This window comes from Neolamprologus multifasciatus, chromosome 10, assembly GCF_963576455.1.
Source record: "Neolamprologus multifasciatus chromosome 10, fNeoMul1.2, whole genome shotgun sequence".
Classification (NCBI taxonomy): Eukaryota; Metazoa; Chordata; class Actinopteri; order Cichliformes; family Cichlidae; genus Neolamprologus; species Neolamprologus multifasciatus.
Window position 1 is genome coordinate 13392212 of NC_140448.1, and position 22688 is coordinate 13414899.

Genomic DNA, 22688 nt, shown 5'->3' on the forward strand with positions numbered 1-22688 from the left:
TCATCAAAATCACAATTAACAACAAAAAATCAATTACCTGTAAGCCATATGTAATAATTATTAAATCTCTTTATCAGGCCTGTATTAATATTTGCGTGTGACTCATAATATCGCAGAAATCTGATCACAATATGATTTTTATTCGTCTAACTCTGAGTGGGACAAACATAAGGGTCGCCACATGTTCAGGCATCCAGCCAGCCTAGGACGGAGTTACGTTCTTGTATTTGTTTTTATAACTATTCAAGGATGCACACGCAAAGCTCCCAGAGCGTGATGTGAACAATTCACTTTGAACTAAGTTAAGGCAGACCTTTGTACTTCATCATGCATTCAGTTCTCCCTGAAGAGAAACACAAAACTTCATAAATAATAGCGGTATTCCAAAAATAGAAATAGGGCCAATCCTGATTCAAAAAAACACCACTGCAAACAACATCAACATGCTCTCTTTCAAATGTTAGGAAAAATATCCTCAAGTCAAATTTCACTGCAGTGTAGGTGTCTTAATAACAGTGTTATTGCTGCTAATGCAATTTAGTGGTTTATAAACTGCTCTCTGTGTCACACAAGTTTTGATGCAGTGAACATACTGAGCACAAGAAATGTCTTTGGGCAAAATGGGGAGACTGTAGAAAATCTATTTTAGGAGACTTTTAGACACATGGGACACTCAGAATGCAAAACCTCATTATGGTTTTAGTTTATATTGCAAAACGCTTGTATTTTACACCAGGTATTACCCACTGTACTTAATATCACATTGAGAGATGATATCAAGGAAATGCTTTCACAGCCTGCACTTTAATATTTGCTAAATTGGTTTTAGAATTATAAAAACTCATTGCCTCAAAAATGATGCAACTTTCACTTAAAAGTGGTGAGCAGTACAGTTCCAGCTTGGTTATAGTGACTGTGTCATACTTTTTAAAGCCTAAACCATGACATAATTGACAGAGAATTGAATGAAAAAAAAATGTGTATTGAACGTTCTGACATATTTTTTTATATATATATAATTATATATTTTGCATATATAACATTTAATTTTGTAACATTTATTTAGGTTTAAAAAAATTATTTAGGTTCTTTGGGGAGATAAAAACACACACTGATGTTGTAGAAATCTTAAAAATTAATGTATCAAATAATGTTTTTACCAGAGTAAAAGAGGCCATGCCCAAACCCAAGTATTGTTTGTGCTTTGTGTTGTGTTTGTGCATTACTGCTGTAATGATTTCATAAATTAAATAAATTTGCGCATAAATACTAAAAATGGGTCATTTTAGCTTGTTGCTAGGTAGTTGCTAGGTAATGTGATGACATATCTGATATAGATAAGAACCTTCAGTGCCTTTAAAATATACCCGTGTGCCATGTTTTTTTGTTTTGTTTTTTTGCTCAACTCCTGATTGTGTAGGATGGGCAAACAATTTCTTGTATTATAATAGGATTTTATAAATAAATTAAATAAATTCAATTCAATAAATATGACTAAATTCTGAAAATTAATTTAAAAAATGTTATAGAAAAAAATCTTATATTTAGAAAGACAGAAAACCAATGAAATTTAACAGTGGTTACATTACATGTTGAAGACAGATTTCACTTTTTCCTGCATCTCCATGTGCCATAGACTACACACAGGAATACTGCTTTTATTAACATTTGAAAAACAACCTTAAAGAGGACCAGTGACTGGCCATTAATCACTACAGAAGTTGCAATAGTGGTGGCCTGTTGACTTTACACTTCTCTTGCCCACACACACTGGAAATGACATTACATTTCAACAAGAATCAAAATCTAAACATGTAACAGAAAAAATATAACAGCACTCTAAATTAAAGCTTCAGCAGCCCTGTAGGTCTCTGTGCTTGGCAGTTTAGAAGTATTGTGTACAACTACTCTCCTCACATTGCAGGCAAAAAGGTAGATAATGTTAAATAAGTAAGTATATTTTAAACTTATGCTAGCTAACAAATTAAGTTAAAGGCAATTAAAGGCAATTAAAAACTGATTACATTTGTACTATAATGTCAAACTACTATTAATTTAAGATATATGTGGTCTAATGGTGTAAGACAAAACACAAAAACCAAGCAGGAATTTTATTTAAACAATTATAACACCTATCTACACACCAAAGTAAATTAAAAAATCAGTGGTATTAATTTGAATTAATATGTAATTCTATGCAATTTTATAAATTTCCCCTTGAAAATAAATACATTTACATTTCTGGAAAATAATTAGATAAGGGCTTACATGTGCCTTAGAAGCATGCTTTATAAATTTTATGAAGCCAATTAAGAGTACAAAGTCATGGTGTGCTGCACAAACTGAAGTCCACCAATAAAATGCTTTAGCAGTCAAAATAATAAAGAGTCAAGACTCGTAAGGATGATACAGTGTAGCAGAGTCAGTCAATGTTTGAGGAGAAATACAAATAACAGAAGAAAAGCAGAAATTATTTCATATTTCTGATGCCAATTTCCTGATTCTCCACACTGTTTCTGCATGCCAGCCTCAACACAATTTGTTTTCTAATGAAAGTGCACATCTAATGAAACAGTTCACAGAAAAAGTTATATGCTAAGTGCCATTTTATTAGTGGAGACCTCTTCAGCTGCTCATTAATGCCAGTATCTAATACCTAATAGCTTATATGCAAATATTAGCCAATGATGTGGCAGCAACTGTGTACATGTGGACACTTTGACAGAATCGAGAATAGCAATGAAAAGCAGGGATCCATCCTGCCTTGAATAATGGTTCACACTGCTGGGAGGGGGGACATGAGAGTGACTTTACTCAAATGGCCTCCACCTTCATCAGATCACAATCCTGTAAAGCACCTTTAGGATGCGTCGGAACAGGAAACTGCATTGTGGATGTGCAGCTGACAAATATGCTGCAATGTCATGAAGCCAGTATGATATCAATATGGGTCAAAAATCTCTGATGAATGTTTCCATGTTGAATCTGTGACGTGAAGAATTAAGGCAGTTCTGAAAGCAGAAGGAGTCATGCATGGTGTACCTAATACAGTGGCCAGTCTCCATGCTCACGATAAAAGGGGGACCTACTGATATTCATATAAAATACTCTTCAGTGTAATGGGATACAATAAGTAAATCGGGCAATTTGCCAGTTTGAAACATATATTAAAAAAACAACAACCCACAGACGTTATCATTATTAGATCATAAATAATATTTCCTGCATGATAACTCACAGATATACTGAAAAAAATACCACAAGCCTCAAAGGACTGACTGAATGAGTCATGTAATGGACCCAAACCACTGGAGGGCACGCATTACATTTTTTATTTGACTTAATAAACCTCATACTGGTGGGTTTTTAGAAAATGGAGTAACTCTCCTGCCACATTACCATAATAAATGGTGCACCCATCAACTATGAATAATTACTGATCCCTTGGCATGTGCTGGATGGCAAACTCAACTGGGAGCACAGGGATTCAAAGTAACAAAAAAAAAAGAGAGCTTGTCTGTCCTTTGTAAAAGCTAATAATGCGACACGTTTACATGTCATGTTGTTTTTAAATATATATTTTAACTGTCACAACACATCACCCCCTTAAACATCTACAAAAAATGGTTTAACAGAGAAAAACATGTCATCTTTTTGTTGTCAGTCTTGAACAACTACACGGGTAAAGCCTCAAAAGCAGGGACGTCAAAGTCATGTTACATCGTCGGACACATACAGCCCACTGTGATCTTCAGCTGTCCGGACCAATGAAACTACGTGATAAATGTATAAAATTACAAAAGCTATGGTAGTTCATTGTCCAGACTGAATTTAATATATTTAATAATAATAATAATAATAATAATAATAATAATAATAATAGTAATCAGAATAATCAGAATAATAATCAGAATAATCGGTCTAGTATAAATGGTAATGGTGTTGAAAGCTGTAAAATGTAATTAAAAGTTAAGTTTTTTAGATTTTCCAAATTGAGTAAGAGTAAGAGTAAGAGTCACAGACTTATAGACAAAGTTACCACAACCAAAATATATGTATATTATATATTACAACCACTTTCTTGTTTGTGCCCATCAACGAGCAACCTCAAAGCCAAAATGAAATCTAGAACTGTAGTTCCTCTTGTGGCCACTTGAGGTTGGCTTCAAAAGAGAGCCAATCCCTAATAGACTCTCATGTTAAAATACCCAAATTTAGGCCAACATATACATGATTAGATCTTGGCATAAAACGGTTTGCTCTCATTATTTTCTACCTCATTATAGTTGTACAGGCAATTGATTTTTATATAATTTACTCCTTAAAATCACACAAAGGCTTAAATTTAGGCATAATTAAGGCAGTGCTGCTTTGATATGTGAGTGCTGTATGTTGTTGTTAAGCCTGTACCAAAGTCACAAGTTTCCTATTGTAACAAATTATGGAAGCAAATATCTACCTAAGCTTAGCTGTTAACTCCCCTGCTCTTCCCTCTAGTCTAAATATGTTCATGTCCGGTTAAAAGAACAATACTAAGATGATGAGAGCTAAAATAACAAGCATGGGTTTTCACACCTTCTTCACTACTCCTGGATGTTATTACCCTGTGTTATTCCTGCAGTATACAGTGTTATACCCATTTAAAATCTCAAGTGTTTGTGCATTGTACCGAGTAAGGAACTTTTTCTAGTGTCTTGTACAACTTGACCTAACTCTCCAAAGCTACTGCGGTGGTTTTTAATTTGGCAGTGTTCCCATACAGAGCACCCTCCTCACAGCATCCTCAAGGAGAAATCTCCATGGCCACCAGAGCTCATGCTGAACATACAGCTGTATATTTTAAACAGCAGCAGACAACAATAACTCATCCTCTCCATTGTATTCCCTGGTGAGAAACCGATGACCCCTCCTCCTCAAAGAACCCCCATCAAACTAAATAAATGCAGGCACTCTTAAGTTTTAATAGCAAGGGATGCTGTTAAATAACGCATGTGGGCATAGGAGACAGATCATTATTAAGTGGCCATTATAGCTTACACCTTTACATTTGTAGCTACACTAGGTATTTGCTAATGCACTCCTAGCAAAGTGCTCATATTCCGACTGATGTCAGCTGTATCTTTTGACTGTGTGACCGGCATCTCCTGTGCTGTTGGTGTCATTGCCTCCTTCTTTGTCATGAAGCTCTCAAAGACATTAAATACTGTATTGCAAAAAAGAATCGTAAGCATTTCCTTATTCTATACATTTGATTCTGTACCTGCAACTCCATCCGCCAGTCAAGCTATCTGCTGCCACCAAACTCAGAATGAGAGATTTGATTTCAATTTGTTGGATTTTGTTTTTGCTGCTGTCACACAGTATCATTTATTAAACCAAACCTATATCTGAATGCATTCTTTAATGTCTCAAGTGTTCACATTACTACCTTAAAACTCTTGAATGCATCCTGCACATTGATTTTGAAGCTGTGCAAATTCATGTAAGTGCAAAATTGATCTGACCATTTAAGGTGCCAGGGGCCGTATCTATTCCCCATAAATGTATTACATTCCCATTACCATACTTAAGTTGACCATGATTCCAAAAAAGACAACACAACATCTTAAGAAAACCTATAATAGATAGATAGTGTGCGTGTTTGTGTGTGTTTGAATTAAAAAGCTACCAGAAATCTAATAATCTGTGATATATACTGTTTTTTTCTTAGGGGGGTGTTAAACAATCTTCTTTAATAATAACAGCAATTTTCAAGCGTCTTCATCAAATATTATGAATTATAGATACAATTATCCGCTTCCACGGAACATACATTTAGCATAATTAGTACGTGTGTAATTAGGGTTTTTGAGCTGCACTGCAGGAAAAAAATAAATCTCTAATGCACTCAGATCGCAAAGTGGCTCACATGATGTCATGTAAATGTGAAGTTATCAGAGTTATCTCACTGATGTTGCATTGAATATTCAGCACTGCAGTACATATATAATTGGCTGTGGAACGATGATGTGTGAAGCTCTCTGCAATATGCTCTCGAGCAAGGGTGTGCTTATTTTGGCACCGTGGGCTAACGGCGTCGTTCCTAAGTGTTGACAGCTGAGTGCTTTGTGCTGTTGTAATAGTGTTGTGTATTGATTACCAATGCACATAAGCGAGTGTGTTTTGGAACGTGCGTATCCTACCTTGACAGGTGAGATATGCGTGTGTGGTGTGTAGCCATGGATCGCCTCCATGGCGGCGAGGTTTTTGTCACTCATATGAAGCATCTCTGCACTTTTCCCTTGAGCCAGATGTGCTGGACTGTGCTCCAAGGGGGGCGTCTCCTCATCCTGGTACCTGTACTTCTGCAGACACACACAGATACAGGCGAGGGTATTAGTCTCGCCAGGTCTTATGTAAAAGGAGCTCGATAACAGGTAAATCACAAACAGAATTTACCGCCACCTTTCGCTGGTTTCTGATCTTCTTACACATTATGATGTAAAAGACAGTCTACCTGTACAAAGAGCAGAGCGCAGTATTTCTACTAAAGAGGGATTTTTGGCTAAAAGCGGACAATCTATATGCAAATCTAGTTTATCACATAACATGTGTGACACCCACAAGCGGAAATTGGACAAACGATGAAGAGACGGAGGCCTCAAAATGTTTCCATTGTGCGTTGAGCAAAGCTAACGTCCTCCACAGCCACATGGAGCAACTGGAGCCGTGACTCATAGCGGCTCTGAAGTAGCCGATCATGCGGCTTCTTCCTAGTAACCTCACTCCCCTACCGATATCCCACACCTGGGCAGCCTGCCAGCAGCCCACTGTTTTAGCCACACATGGTAGGTTTCATTTTAGGCGTGATGACACAAAATCTGCACGCAGCAATTTTCCATCACAAGCACACGAGAACGTGGGCAGCATCACAGTGGATATCTGCTCGTTCTGCGGGTTAGAGCTCGCGGTTTTTGCATATCTGTGCGCTGCTCCTGAAGCCTCGAAGGCTCACAATGTACTACCGTGCTGCACTGCAGATGTGAAGCGGCCGATCTGAAAAATGGAAACGTTTGGTGGGTCCTTCAGAATTTTGGCTGGTGGCCCGATTGCCAACCCTGCCACTATCCCCTTTCTCATTTATATATATATTTATTTATGTTTTGGAGGCAGACTGGAGAGAGAGGTGCATCACTGAGCTCTGTCTCAGACAGGCTGCCTAGCAACCAGAGCAGAGCAGAGATTGCAGTGCCACAGTTGGGGCTGCCAGCATCGGTCCTGGATCACATTACACTGAGACAGCAAGAAAGAGAGGGAGTGAAATAGAGATGAGGATAGAAGAGAAAGTGAGGGGGATGGGTAAAAATGGGAAAAAAAGAAAGAAAAGCAAGCCCATCAACAGAAAACAGCAGCATGAAGGCAGGAAAGAAATGACTCGTTGTTGTTGCATAATTACAGGTTAATAAGCTGGAAGCCCTTTTTTTCTGTGCAAAGCGCTGAGTCTGATATTACTGCACTGTTGTATACATAGATTAAATATTATGTAACTGCATACCATCAACTACCTGCATACTGTAAGAGAACAGATTCAATTACATATGTGGCTCAACTGGGAGATATGGTCCATAATAAGATGCAAAATATTTCTCTGCTTTTAAAACTCCTCCCAAGCAATATTACAATATTAAACTTGCATGCAAAAACATAAAAAGAAAATACAACCCAGTAAAATATTATTATTATTTAGGTAATTGGATACTTTTAGCAGCTGTTAAATTAATAAATCTTATTTTTTAAAAGAAGAAATGGCATGATGTAGCTATGATTAATGTAGCCTAGTTCTATGGAGCTACTGTGCTGCTGTCTATACTCACATATAGACAGCAGCATGTTTTTTAATGAAGCTGAATTCCCAGTAAAGCTGTTCTGATTTCCACTTTTTTTTTCTGTTTCTGTTGTTAGAAAACAGAGCAAGTATGAAATATGAAACAACGCGTAAACTGGCAGCCAGTTAAAAAGCCGTCTTCAAGCAGAACCTCTGCACTGCTGAAATCCTAGTTTTTTCCATCTGCCACACTGACCACGACACTGTCTGACAAAAACACACAATTCAAGTCGCTGTTGCCACAGAGCAGAAGTAGAGAGAGCTGTATCTGTGGCAAGACATCACACTTTCTGGGCAATACTGGAGGCTCTCTTCTGCAGAAAGTAGCTAAGGTGCTTCTAATAACATCTGGGTCATGGTCATAACAAACAAATTAAGGCTGAGCCTCAAATACAGGCCAGGGGGAAACCAATCCCTTCCTGTTACTGCATGTGCAATCCATCACTTACAATGTTTCTGTAAGAATTATGCACTTGGTTTAAGAATTTAAGGTCTGGTTCCAAACGATCGGTCTATGTGTTTAGGGAGATAACTAGATGAAATTATTGATTTCAATAACCCACAGCTGCTCCAAATCTATAAATTCTAAAGCCACCTCTCTGCTTCATTTCCTGTCTCTTTAAATGCAGAATATACAGCAGAGCATCCTTGATATAAAAAAAAAGATGATGGAGTCCCCGCAGCTCGGAAAATCAACGTAACTTACAAGGGGATGCACATAATCATGTAAATTACTTTGCATTTTTCATAATACGCCATAACTTGCTCATATTTTGTGTATGTACTGAATTTTCAACAATTTGTAAAACCTGGAGGCAAACTATTATTACGTTTCTGTAATAACTGTAATAAAATCTGCTCTCATAAGAAGGTTTGCCGGGCGTGAAACCTTTTGTACCCTAAGCTTAGAAAGGAAAGGTGCACTATAACGATTCTGCCACAGCTCTGCCACTAATATAAGCCTACTTCAAAAAAACGAAGGCAGTTGACTTAAATGGAGGCACTGGTAACTTATTATTATCTACTTATTTTTATGCGCATGAGAGCGAAGGAATCGTGGGAGAGAGCCCGAGAAGCAAAACAGAAAAGCTTGTGTCATGCTGGCAGCTTAAAAAAATATGACAGTTTGTACCAAGCATTCCCAATACATTTACTACATCCCACATGGAACAAACCATAGTATACTGACTATATTTGATCTATTTCCCTAGTCCTAATTGTGGTTAATTAAGTATTCTTAACTCCAACTGTATCAGTAAAGTCTTTTTGTCAAATAATATAAATCACTGATTTAAACCCTGGAAAGACAAGTATATTACATGAATCACCGCTCAGAGTAGCCCTGAGCTCTTTGGTCTTCACTTCCTCCCCCTTTCCTGCATGACCAGCCTTCACGCTGCCATGTTGCCTTCTGTCCCACTGGTGGGGGATGTGACATTAAACTCAAAGATATGTTACACAGTGTCCTTCTGGAGAGAGGTTTGGAGCATTTTTCTCTGACAAGCAAACTGTGCGATTGTTAAAAATGACACAGGATTTGTTTATTTGGAAGAGGGGGGAGACAAATGATCGATTCGAACACTATGAATGAATTTGAAGCTGACTGAGCCTTGGTAAACATTTTAACAAAGCCAGCATGACTGAGGGGCGGGCGGCAGAGGGATTCTCAACAGCCACGGATCATCAAAGTTCTCTTATCATTTCGGTTTTCCAGCTAGGTAAAGAGCCATCACTGAATTTACCTGTTATGCATATCACTACTGATTGGATGGTTTAATAACTAAAAGTACAAAGACAATAAAATTCTCCCTTTTTTTGTTGTGCATTCCATCATTTACGCTGTTTCTGTGAAAATTATGCACCTGTTTTTGGTATTAATATGGTAGCTCCTTTTGAACCGTATTACTGATATGTACATATGAACATTTTATTTATTTATTAATAAAAATGCTTAATATTTTTTTTATCGAGATTGAGAAAATGAATGAGCCCCTGCACCATCAGATATAACTGGCTTTTCCACACTTAGGCAGTGTGAGAGGAGGGCAGCTGTTTTTGATTATTTGTTTGTTAGGGTTCAACAAGAGCAGCTTGGAAAGTCCTAAAAGAAAAAAAAAAAGATTTCCACTCCGAAGCAGAATTCCCAGAATTTTATGTGTTTTTTTTCTTTGATAATTCAGGGTTTGGGTTATTTGTTGTGCAAAAAAGCATTGTGACTGTGTCATTAATGCTATTTTCAATGAACAATAAATTAATTTGTCATCTCACAATTCAGAGGTTTGAAGGCGGCCATTATCAGCAAACAGTATAAAAAGAATAAACAAGTAATTAGCTAAGCCCACATCTGACACACATATAACTGCCCCCGACCTTTTTGGATGCCCAGAGCATCAACATTGCCTGATAACAAAACAACCACGCACAACTCGGTAGCGAAATGGTCATTTTCTAAATAATAGAGCATATCTCTGTCTGAGCCAGTCAAGCCAATCCAGTCTAAACTGGTTCTTGGTGCGGCTCCTCGGTTTGTCAAAAGGCTGAAACAAGCTATTTCAGCTCCACTCACTTTAAAGTCACTCTGAAGGCAGCCAGCTTTTTTCTGATTGGCTGCCCCTCATAAATCAAAAGTTTGAATGGCAGGTGGGTGGGGCTTTAGCTTGCACAACAACCATATTAGGGATAAATATCATATAGATATTTTTTATATATAGAATAGAATTCTATATATAATAGAATATAATTTTTTAAATATTTGTTTTAATTTATTTGTTTGTTTGTTTTATATCCCAGTGATCATTAAAATTAAAGTTAGCTGCAAAATAACGTACATAAATAGACACCTGGAGGCATTTCAAGATGGCTGGCAACTTGCAAGACCTGCTTCGACGAGGATGGTGATTCTACAGAGCCAGGAAAATGTTTCATTTTTGAATGATTGTGATCACTTGCACATAAACCAACCTCTTTATTTGAGACTTTTCCCCAGTATATACATGACAAAATGAGGTAAATTAAGGAAAAGCATCGCTGTTACCCTCTGGATTGTAATACACAGAATGCACTGACATCCACTGTCAAGAACACAAATACGTAAGAAGATATAATCTGTTTTCATAAACATAAATTCTCATTAGATCACTTAAATCGTTTTCTAACAGATGAGGCAGGGGAGGTTTCCAAGGGCCTGCCTTACTTAAAGGTCATCGTTAGGAGAGCAGCATGAGTAGCATTTGCTTAAATTCTTGTACTATGTGTGAGTAAGAGATTTAACGTTTAACAGAGTTCAGTTATTGTAGAGCAAATGTCAAATGCTGTCTACCATCACATTACTTTGTAATTCAAGGACCAAGCATGAGCTTTTAAATTATTTTCATTAGGTGATGGAATGAAAGCTGACCTTACCACTCAGGCATATAATTTACAACAAACTTATATGGTAAATGCATTTGATGTGGAAGACGTAACAGGAACCATTACAAGCTTTTCGCTTGCAAATCTGTGTCAATTAAAGGTGAATGCTCATCTATTTACATGTCCTTTGATTCTTAGAAATCAACCTAGAGGGCTTTTTATTTGAGCTCTGAGTCTGTTTGGTACTGCAAATACTTTAAGAATGAACGATATGACGTTTGGAAGCAGCACAACATATCTCATAAAAAGTAAATGTGTTTCTATTCAAATGAATTTGAAGATTTGTGTTTAAATACATAAAATGGCATAAAAATCAAAACACAAAGCCAAAGTTAAAACACTTAGATAGGAGCAACTGATTATTTAAAACCTGACAGTTTAAAAGATACTTAACAGTAGTTCATTTTTGAAAATTAATATGATTAATCAGAGTTTTTCCTGACACAAAATGGGCCTGTGGTGTGATGACTAGGCAGGACAGCAGGATCAATTTGCATCCTATGAAAGTGATGAGGATGTGTTACCTCTTTTTGACCAAAATGTTCCTGTTATATATTTAACAACATAGATTATGCACAAATTCACAATTCCCTGTGCTGAAACGCAGTCACCTGTGGTGATATTTAACTTTTTCTTTTGTTTATTCATCAGCTTTCATGTCGCAGTGACCATTTGCATTTAACTAAATCTGGATAGTTTTTCAAAATATAACTTCCCAAACAAGCGCCCGGAGGCTCTTTGAGATGACACAATGAACTGTACACTGTAGGTGGTAGAGATAATCTGAATGAATGAACGTGAAGAGGTAGAAAACCACATGTGCAAGGGAGGCAATATTCACAAATTAGATATCCCAGACAAATAAAACACTTGGACAATATTGCACTCACAGTCAATGAATGTTATACAAGTTTGGTATGGTTCAGCAGTGTTGTGTAGGGGGAAGAGAACAGCTTGGTCGTTTTTGCATTTCTAGTTCATTTTCATGCGTGGATCAAACATCAGCAAAACAAACATACATATAATTACTGATGATTCACTGACGCATAATGTTGGTCGACTAGACAAGAAATACACTTAGATTTGTAATTTTACCTCTGTTCACCAACACAGCTGATTTTAAACCCAGCAATCAAGATGTGATTGAATTGTAGACTCTCAGCTTTAAGTCAACGGGTTTTGCAAAAGTACTGCAATGACTGTTTAGGAATTACATCATGCCCTATTTTTAGAGGCTCAAAGGTAACTGGACAAACTAACATCATTTTAACTGTAAGGATCGCTTTTAATTATTGGATGATCCTGCAGCCAATGACTGCCTGGCATCTAAAACCATCAACATAGGTGGTTGTAGCTCAAGAGGTAGAGCAGGTCTTCTGCTAATTGAAAGGTTGATTGTTCAACTCCAAGCTACTCCAGTCTGCATGGGCAAGATTCGTCCATCAGAGTATGAATGTGTGTGAATGTTAGACAGAAAGCACTTACTTAGAAGAAGCATTGTAGGAATGGGTGAGCAAGTTGCGCTTTGAGTGATCAGATAGATTAGAAAAGTGTTCCTGAAGATGCTCTGCCGTCCCTTGAATTAAACCCGAAAGTCTGCACTTCAAGTGCTTGTTGTGAAAACCGCAAAATAAAAGTGTCTTTGACTTGGGGTTTAACTTTATTTTTGCTCTTCCTTTGAAAAAAAGCAACAAAAATTAATTACTGTGTTCTTCCCTTCACACACTGTATATAGGCCACAGCTCTGCCTGGATATCGGTGAACAAACCCTCACACCAGCCCACTACAATCTATCAACCACACTCACGTGGACTACTTACATTATCTTGAAAATCAGACTGATGATGTGGGTGAAATAACACTCATAGTGCCCAGCATCATCATTCACTGTCACTTTGACAGAGCGCAGAAAAGAGAGCAACATTTGCCTGTGATGGTCATGTGAACGTCCTCTTTTCCACTACAATCCATCAAGATACAGTCACTGTTGCCTTCTCAGTTGATTTTCACTCCCAAGTGTCTTCACAAGAGCCAAACCTCAAACACAGCTTTCATCTCATTTGCATTATCACAATTGCTGTTGCCAGCCAACACCTACCAGTACAACACTTTTTTCGTGTATATGTGAGCCCCAGAAGACAGAAAATTCACTCATCTACTGCCAATGGTAACTTCAGACTATTCTCCAAGGTGTTTCAGCACAACACTTTGACGAGTGTTAGTATCCTGTAGCTATGCTGGCTTCCACAATAACAACAGACTTTTACATTTACCATGGGGCAGACTGCTTAAAGCTGTGCTGAGAAGGATGTTAATGTAAGAATCCATCAGTCCTAAATCAAAAAGTGGAGCTCCAACAAAGAGGAGTATCCAATACCCCCATGGAGATGCTCTAGATTCACCCCCTCTTTACCCAAATTTAAGTCTACAGTTGTCGCCTGTGCGATGCTGAAAATTAGCATTAAGTACCAATCTAACTAATGGGGCGACAACTATTTCAAAAGACAGAAAGACAAAGGGCAAAGAGTGAATATTTATTTAAGAATGCATAATTAAATTATTTATTATCATGATTTATTGATTTATTAGCATAAGTGAATGAAAAGCAAGTGCAAACACATCTTCTGGGCTGAAATACGAAGGTGTTACACAGCGAGCAGCAACAGAAATGCATCCGCGTCGTCCCACAGGGAGATGATTTAAGTTCTGCCCTGAAGACCTATTGAAAATCAACATTTTAATCAAACAAATACTTTCAGCAGTACATGCTTTGAAACCCATTTCAACCACTGTACAAAAAACAGGCTTTTTTATATTAGAGTGGAGCCATTTGCTTGGAGAGCAAAAGGTTGCTGGTTAATGACTCGAATCCCCTTTTGCATTGCAGGAACAGCAGCTGGCATTAAAAACTGCTAAATCAAACATGTGGAGCTTCCTGCTGTGGGAACCCTCGTGGTAAAAGCAAGCAGCTGAAAGTAGTTTCCATATCACAATGAAACAGAAAAGGCCATAAAACAACCTTAGCGGTTAGTTGGCGCACGTTTAGTGCGGTTTTAACTTTCCTCAAATCTCAGTGTTTTTGCTTGTTAATTTATGTTTGTGTTGATGCTAATAACATTCTGAATTTCCTGTCTGTGGGATGATTCATCATTGATAAAACCCACACAGATGCATCATCCTCAAACGCAATAATCAGATCAGAGTTACAGTACATGTTGCCATAGCGGGTGCTCGGCTGTGGCACTTCTGCAAAGGGCTGGGCACCAGTGGGGGGGGGGGGGGGGGGGGGGGGGGGGGGGCGCATTGTGTCTGTCTAGAGCCTGTTTTCACAGGAACTTCACACTTATTTGCGAGGCAAGAAACACTTGCACGAGTCTGCAGTAGGCCAGCTCATGTGAAATTTATCATTATGTAAATGGAAGTAAATGCAGACTGCTGAATTAATGCTTGGCATTAATGCACACAGGGAAGCATCAAGATCAGACAGGGAGGGAAGGGAGAGCAAACATGCTCCCTCCTTTTGGCTTCGTGACACGTGAGGAAGCTAGAGTCAGAGCCTACAGCTGACTAGATTTCTGGTGGTCAGTGTGTGCAGGCAATGCAACGAGCAGAGCCCTGACAGCTTAAGTGCAACCCCGTGGATAAAAGGGTGTGTTGGATATTCGCTGCACCGAGAGGAGTACGTCATGCCATGCTACCCTTAATTAGCAATAAATAAATAAATAAACTGCTTTATCGTTTTTGCAAGTCTGCAGGTCAGACACAGCTCAGCAGTGATGATCGTTTCATCTCCTCTCACTTGGTCCACAGAAGCATGCACACACCATGTTTTTTTTTGTTTTTTTTTGCTGACCACATGCAATTTCACGTATGGTGCACTTGTAATGGAGGTTGCGACATTAACCCTCACTCTCTGACTTGTCCACAAACACGATCATGCATAGAGAAGCCATTTTACCACAGTACTTCTTTAGAAATGAAAATGCAGCGATGGTAGATTTAAAAGTACCAACAATAAATATTGCAAATGAAGCGCCTTGATGAAATGCATTGATTTCTTAATGGCTTGCATAGAATAAAAAGCGTTACCTTGTTATACCACAATTCGAAAGTAAAGGAAAGAGGCTTTTTAAATGGCTGAACATCAAAAATAAATGTATTTCATGTTTAGTAGTTGGTAGTGATTCGTTTTGGCTTTCGGAGACAAATGCTGAGCTTATTTACGTGCTTGTGCCTTCTGTGAATGTTTACTTCCTGGAGGGTAAAGCAACTCTGAATCTTTCTGCATTACAGCGAGGCTAAAAATGGATTTAATTTTAATGTTTGATGATGCATATCCATGTGCCAGATGCTCAGCGAGGTGAGTTTTTAATTTGTAATGTTCTGGTCCTTTTTGTGTTTGCCAATCAATAAAGTTAGCTTAAAAGAAAATCAGTACCATTAACTGTAACAAGGGCCTCTACTGGTTAATCAAAGGCTCCGCCATCATTTTTGCATCTCTAACTCTGGTGACTGTTGCATTTGTAAAGTGCCATGTTGGTAAGCTTGAATATTAGAGCTGTTTAAATTAAAAATTGTATTGTCTACCACCATCCCATTAATAGGATGCAGTTTATGTTTATGAACAACAGCTTTCTCTTTTAGATTGTTCTTAGACTTTTATGTATTTTATATTATTTTTTATTTTTTGCATGACCTTGATAGGTGGACTCAGTAAGGTCAGTTTCAGAATAGGTTTAGTTTTCATACCATAAATGTGCCTCTCTCATAACACAGTGTGGTGTTTTGGCTCACATAAGCACATAGAGGAAATGGTTCAATCTTAGACCTGAGAAGAACTTTTGTACACTCCACTACAATGATGGCAATCCTCGAGCTTATTGCTCTGTAACAAAGAAGGCGACACAAACAGCAGAGTAAAATAGGTCAAATCCATAGGAAGAAGTGTATTTGCAAGACTATAAAAACAGGGACATTAAGCATGGTGAATGTGATATCAGTGCCCCAAATATATCCTCTCTGCTATCTCCTTTCTATATTATTACTTCTGCGCATTTAAAATTTTGGGGGCTGGTAATGCATGACTTTTCTTTTTGTTTATTTTCCAATACAGACACAGCGGAAATTGATTATCGGGGTGAGCTGATTACAGACCTTGACACTGAGATGAAGGCGCTAATACCTGTGTCATAAATCATTCATTGCACTAACGCTCGATTTTAAAGCTCTATTCTTTGGCCTGTTTACATTGCACGGGCTTTAGTAGAAGTACCGCTCCAGATTGTGGCTTAAAGGCAAAGTGAGGCAGGCCGTCTTGACTGAATGTTGCAAGGCCATCAATGGCCATTAAGCATAAGAGAGCACATTAAAGCACTGCTGAGTGCCTACAGCCATATAAAGACCTTTTTAATTAAGACACTGTATTCAAAATGACTGAGTGGATTTGTGCCGGGCATTGTTTAAGAACAAAGGTTATGCAAATACATCACCTTGAAAGCCCTTGGAAAACGACCGGTCATGTGGTAGCTAGTGTAACATAGAGGTTTATTGAAGTAAAAACGGTGAGAGCAGAGGGTGCAAATACATGATATGAGGTAAAAAAAAAAAAAAAATTGATCCAATACACTGTATATCCCAGAGATCCAAATTAAGCCCTACCTATAACAACTCCCCACGAGACTGCAACCGACTGGACACAAGCTGCTGGAGGGCTATTGAACCTGCATCTGTACACTGTTTACACATGAAACAACAATGCTGAGGCTAGTCCTGAATGCACTGATGATTCCTGTGTTTCCCCCCCAAAACAAGCCAGCTCCAACACAGTTACTAGTGGCATCATAGAGACAGCCTTACCAGAAAGTTCCCAAACAATCTCAACTAAAATAATTGCTTATAAATTACACTTGAAATGAAAAGAATCCCATGCTTAGAAGCCAGATCTATTAAAACAGAATTACTGTACAAGTGGCTTTAACTGAGTCATTAATCCCACCTGAAACCTGCTCTTTACGACAGAGTAAATGTTGTGTTGTGGAACTGCATTTCACTTGGATGGTCATGACTACAGAAGACGCAGCTTGAATCACCGGAAGAAGAATGTTGATGTGTTTTCCACCAGGAAGGTGTGGTGTTCCTGATGGAGATGCAGAGGAGGATATGAGCCAGGAGGGAGTGATGCATGGGGACAAATGGGATTATCTCTGCTAGTAAACTCAATACTGAGCACAGCAGGACCACCCTTTCAGAGACACGAAAAGGAAACACCCACGTAAAACCTCACCAGCTTTGCAGCAGACAAAATTTTCAAATAGTTGCAGGTAGTAGGATACGACGAAGATGTCGAGCTGTCTTATCTCCTAGCCACAAACTAGGAAGTGAACTGGATTCTAGTGACAAGACAAAACACGAACCAAAACGTCGGCAGTGAATTTACAAACAATTAACTGGAGCTCTGTACACATGTACACACCATTTTGGCAAGTGTAGCGACAATTACTGGCCAGAGCAGAGCGGTGTAGTCGGATTTGGCTTTGTAAAGCTAACAGATTAGTGTGCCATGTGGAGGGAAACTCTGAGCTGGCTGCAATACTAGAAACACCTGAAGTTGGGAGGGATGGAGGGAGGAAAATCTGGACAATCAGAGAATCAGTGAATGAATGCCCAGTGTCCTCTCTTTGGATTACACCTTCTCATCATGATGAAAAACAGACAAACACCAAAAAAAAAAAAAAAAAAAAAAAAAAAAAACCCATCCAAGAAAATAAAAACTGCCTGATTTTTCCTGATAAACAGCAAACATCATCCTCTGGGTCTGATTTAAGAGCAGACTACTCTCCGTTCATGTTACCCTACTCCAAGCAGGCTCTGTTCTGTTGCAGCTTCCTCTAAGGATGAAGGCTACTTAAGTGGCCCTGAGCAATAAAGTGGTTTTTCCAAGGTCAAAAGCACAACATGCATCTTGCCTTGCTGGAATGCAAAGTGAACCTGTGGTCAAGCCCTACCGTGACCTGCCCAATGGAGACGGAGGAGAAATACAAGAGGGAGCGACGCTCCATTCATTAAGCAGCATCAGTCTGTGAATTTACGCTGAACAGCAGCTAACACTAAACACAACAGTGCTTGCCAGCGATGCCGTAGCATGCTATGTGTAAATTGAAATCGACCATCTGAGCACGAAAACCCCGACCACTCGGCGGTGCAAAGGTATTAAGATGTGAATAAGCTTGCTGGCTCAAGACATATGGCCAAGTCACTTCACTGCACTAATTACTATCGTGGATTTGCACTTGGAAGGAAAAGAAAGCGCGGTTCAGATGGCTTTTAACCCGCCCCCTCTGAAAAAAAAAGAAAAAAAAAGGAAAGCAAGATAATTTCTCCCAGAGGCCTTTTGCTCGGTTTTGTTCGGTGTCTGAACAAAGTGCATCCAGATGAGAGTCGCTGCTGCTGCAGCAGCCTTACCTTACACCCGAACATAAGAGACAGGGTCCGGTTGCTGCAGATGACCTTACACTGGCACATGACCGGAGAAAGACACTTTAAATTCCTGACAGGCAGAGACATCAGTCCGAAGCCCTCACACCAGGCAGACAGCACCAGAGCTCGTCGGTCCGCCGCCTCTCACTCAGAGCCACGGTGCAATTTAGACGAGAGCCGCGGAAGCTGGAGGGGGCGTGTGGGGCCGGTAGTACCCGTTAATGGGCGGGCTGCCCCGTTGAAGCGTGAGGTGTATTCCTGCTTTATTTGTTCGTTTATTTTACATTTACTTTACGTTAACGTTTAACGAGTCGACTGCTGCCTGTGCGTTGCCATATTGTCCAGAGGTTGAGCACAGCAAGCGTCACTCATAGCTCTCCCTCCCCACCAACCCCCCGCGTCTCTCTCTGTCCTCGCGCTTGATTTGATTGAGCCGTAAAGTTTGGACGTAAAGCGCAGCAGGAATCTCACAGGAAATCCGCGCAGAGATTGACGCGAGAGCGATTATCAATTATCCTTTGAGTCTGCGTGGAAATTGTAGTAGTAGTAGTGGTAGTATCAAAGCGAGAGCAGTGAAAGCCGGGGAGCATTTTTTGATGCTACACAAACATCCTCGCTCTCCTCCACATGTAACACCGTGATTGCTGCGCCCCCCGATGGATCACTGGGAAAATGGCGTGTAGGCTGCTGTCCAAGGTGCTGAAATCCCTCAACTCAGGAGGAGGGATGCGAAACGTCTTCATTTCATTCATCAGCACACGGTGTTTGACCGTATCCCTCAAAACAACCTGCTCACATGGTCAGTGATGTATGATCCTCACGTTAAGCAAACACATGCCCACTCTTAAATGTCGTAATAGTGTAAAATAGTGACGTAAACTAGGACTGACAAGCTGAGACTCTCTTGCTGTTGTGTTAGTATTTATATGTAGAATGTGTCATTATTTTGGATTTTCTCAGCTATCACTGCGCATGATCTGGATGGTTGTTATAGGGAATAGTGCCACTTGTGCTAAACGGAAGTGCTGAAAGTGGGCCTTTATTTTTCGCTGGGCCTGTTCAGAACTAAAAAACAAAAAAACAAACAAAAAAACAAACAAAAAAACTGAATCAACCTAAAGTTAAATCAATTTTAAAATTACTCTTGATTTTTTTATATAAAAATAAAATACAATAGCAATAAGTTATTGTCCTTTTTTCTTTCTCTCACACACACACACACGCACGCACACACACACGCACGCACACACACACGCACACACACACACACACACTTTACAGCTGTCACAACATGAATGTGTTTTTCAGTTTTTCATTTGGTATTTTGATGGTCTCCGCTCCTTCGTGGGATTGTGCTGGCGTGGTGAGCCCACAGGGTGGAGTGAGAGAACCAGGTAGGGAAGATTTGAATATTGTGCATTCATCTCAGGACCGACTGCGGCGCAGGGCTCAATGCTCCCGGGTGACGTCAGCGTTAAATCGAACACAGAAACTGTTCCAGATATCCCAGTGTGCTGCTGATATATATATTTTAAAACCCTTATCTCCCACCTATAGAGCTGGAGATATCCAGTGTGCTAAAGACATCAGCAGGTTTATCACAGATCTTCATGGGGAGGTCATTACAGCACAGTGTGAATTAGAATATAGTGCCAGGTACTTAAAAATGCTTTTTCTTTTAGAGTTAACTCTCTCAATGACCAAAAAAGACGTGTGTACAAATTAAAAGTTTCTAGTTTGGTCATGTGATTCAGGGAGTAATCATCAACATAAGCAGAGAATCCTTGATCACATAAATGCTCTGTTTTATAAGTCATCTGAGTCTTTGCTTGCTTCACATTTGTCCTTTAGTACTCTGTATTTATGGAAATGTTATACTTCCAGGCTTGATACTATATATATATATATATGCACATAATAACTGAAAGTCTGTCCTCGATTGCAGCGGTGAATGCCCTTTGATAGTGCACATTGCTGACTGTATACTGAAAAAGATTGTGAGTAACAGACTTTTAGTAGGCCACCTCTTCAAAATTACACAAGGGTAGTCCACGCGTTTTCCTCTACTCCTCCACTTGAATTACATCCACACAGTTTTTATGTGTGTTTGTGTTCCCCTGGCAATACTCCATCTTCTAAAAGTAACTTTCTTTAAAGAGTACTGTCACAATATCAATAACTAATCATCTAATCAGAAATCTGTCTCATTTCAGTTTGGTTCAAATGAGCCTTCATATCACTGGTCTAAATGATATATCATTGGCAAGAAAAAGAAATGAACTATTTTCTATTCTTTTTCTCCTAATAGAGAAACCTCCAAATAAACAACCCAGGAATGCCTGGGATTCCTCTCAAGGCTTTCATTAAAAATATGTAGACATATTTTTAAAAGACATATGTAGACATGTCTTTTTTTTTTCTTTTTAAGTATAACTATAAATTGTACATAGACATGGAGGTTTCAGATCTGGAAGGCAGAAATCCTTGAAACCTGCTTTCTTTCTTATGACCAGTGGGGGCATCTGGTAGCAATTTACACGTGCATAATTCACAAATCAGGGATTATTTTTTGTGTAGCTTCGGTTCAAAGGCAAAACAAAACTGCTGACTTTATTGGCTACTTTGCTAGCGTACCGTGTGGTAGCTTTGAATTGTTTGCATAGACTATAATGACAATTTCTTACGTGGTTTGATACATCAATAAACACTTTCATGATGAGTTAATGGTATCGTTGCAAGTCTTATTTAATGCAGAATAAAATCAATTATGAGAGGCTACCATGTGATTTCAAAGTTATTACCATCTGAGCATGCTCTATCCCTGCTTTTGTAGTCAGCCATACTCAGCATGTCCATTTAGGAAAACCGAGATTCTTAACTCGAGGCTTAGGCCAGTGGCCACCAGACTAAGACGCATCCATCTTTAATATGTAGTGTATAGCCAACATATACAGTAGAAGTGACCCATTTTATGCAACACTTAAGTGTATTAACATGCAATAAACACAAAAACTGATGTGACTAACGTCATAAATTATCAGCGTAGGTACAGTATAATACATGGGTACACAGGTATTGTATAATAAGTACAATATAGCATGGGCACAGTATAATTCTGTGGCATACTGTAAGTGGCTTTTCCCTTCAACTACAGTATTATGTAAGCGTGGGAGTCACATGGAAACCTGAACTGTTTTGAGTATAGCATTAACATCCTAATGCTGCATTGTATGAGAGAAACAGAGAGAGAGAGAGAGAGAACCCCAAAAGAGTGTTTCCATGACAACATCTGCAAAGGGTGGCAGATCCCTAACAAACAGTACTCTTGCCAGCAGCTTTCTGGTCACTGGCTCTATAGCAGGACTGTTTCTGTCACGGGTGATTGTCTTCATAAAAGCAGGTGTCTCATGCTACTATTACATGCGACACAAGTGAGACACGTGACAGGTCTTCCTCAAATGGACAGAGAATTTAAAGAAACACAGTGAGCTCACGAGAAGAGCCCCTCACTGACGCTGTGAGTGGCTAAAACCCTGTTAAGTCTGCCCTGAGGTTAGAGCCAGATGTTCCATACTAGCTGTGGTGGTTGGCTAAAAGTTTACATTAAAGCTAAAATCAAAGCTGCAATTCTGATTGGTTTACATTTAATTGTGTGAAAATGTAAATATTCAGTCTTCATTGATGCCTTTGTTAATCTTCCCACATCCCCATCTAAAATGCACAGCATGTCCTTGCTTTTAGATTAGCTCACCTCGTTTTTGAGATGTGTGTGATCAATAGATCCTACTCCGCCAACTATAGTCAGCTAAATTTTATTGCTGTTTTCTATTTATTACTCTTACATATACATAAACATCTCAAAATTCAATAAAGCAATGAATGCACTTTGATCTTGCTTCATTTTGTCTATAGACCGTACATTTCAGATTTATGAATT

General features: G+C 39.0%; 1 protein-coding gene across 4 annotated transcripts in view; it reads right to left on the reverse strand.

Moving 5' to 3' along the window:
* The window catches only part of dlg4a (discs, large homolog 4a (Drosophila)), a 61448-nt gene that overhangs the window by 22294 nt on the left and 16466 nt on the right, over nucleotides 1-22688 (reverse strand). For 2 of the 4 annotated variants that reach the window (XM_085175875.1, XM_085175874.1), the window contains exon 2: nucleotides 6183-6344. In XM_085175875.1, the coding sequence (XP_085032001.1) occupies nucleotides 6183-6344 (162 nt within the window). Of the gene's footprint in view, nucleotides 1-6182; nucleotides 6345-18736; nucleotides 19889-22688 lie in introns of those variants that run through there. The other 2 variants (XM_085175873.1, XM_085175872.1) reach the window with 2 other exon arrangements.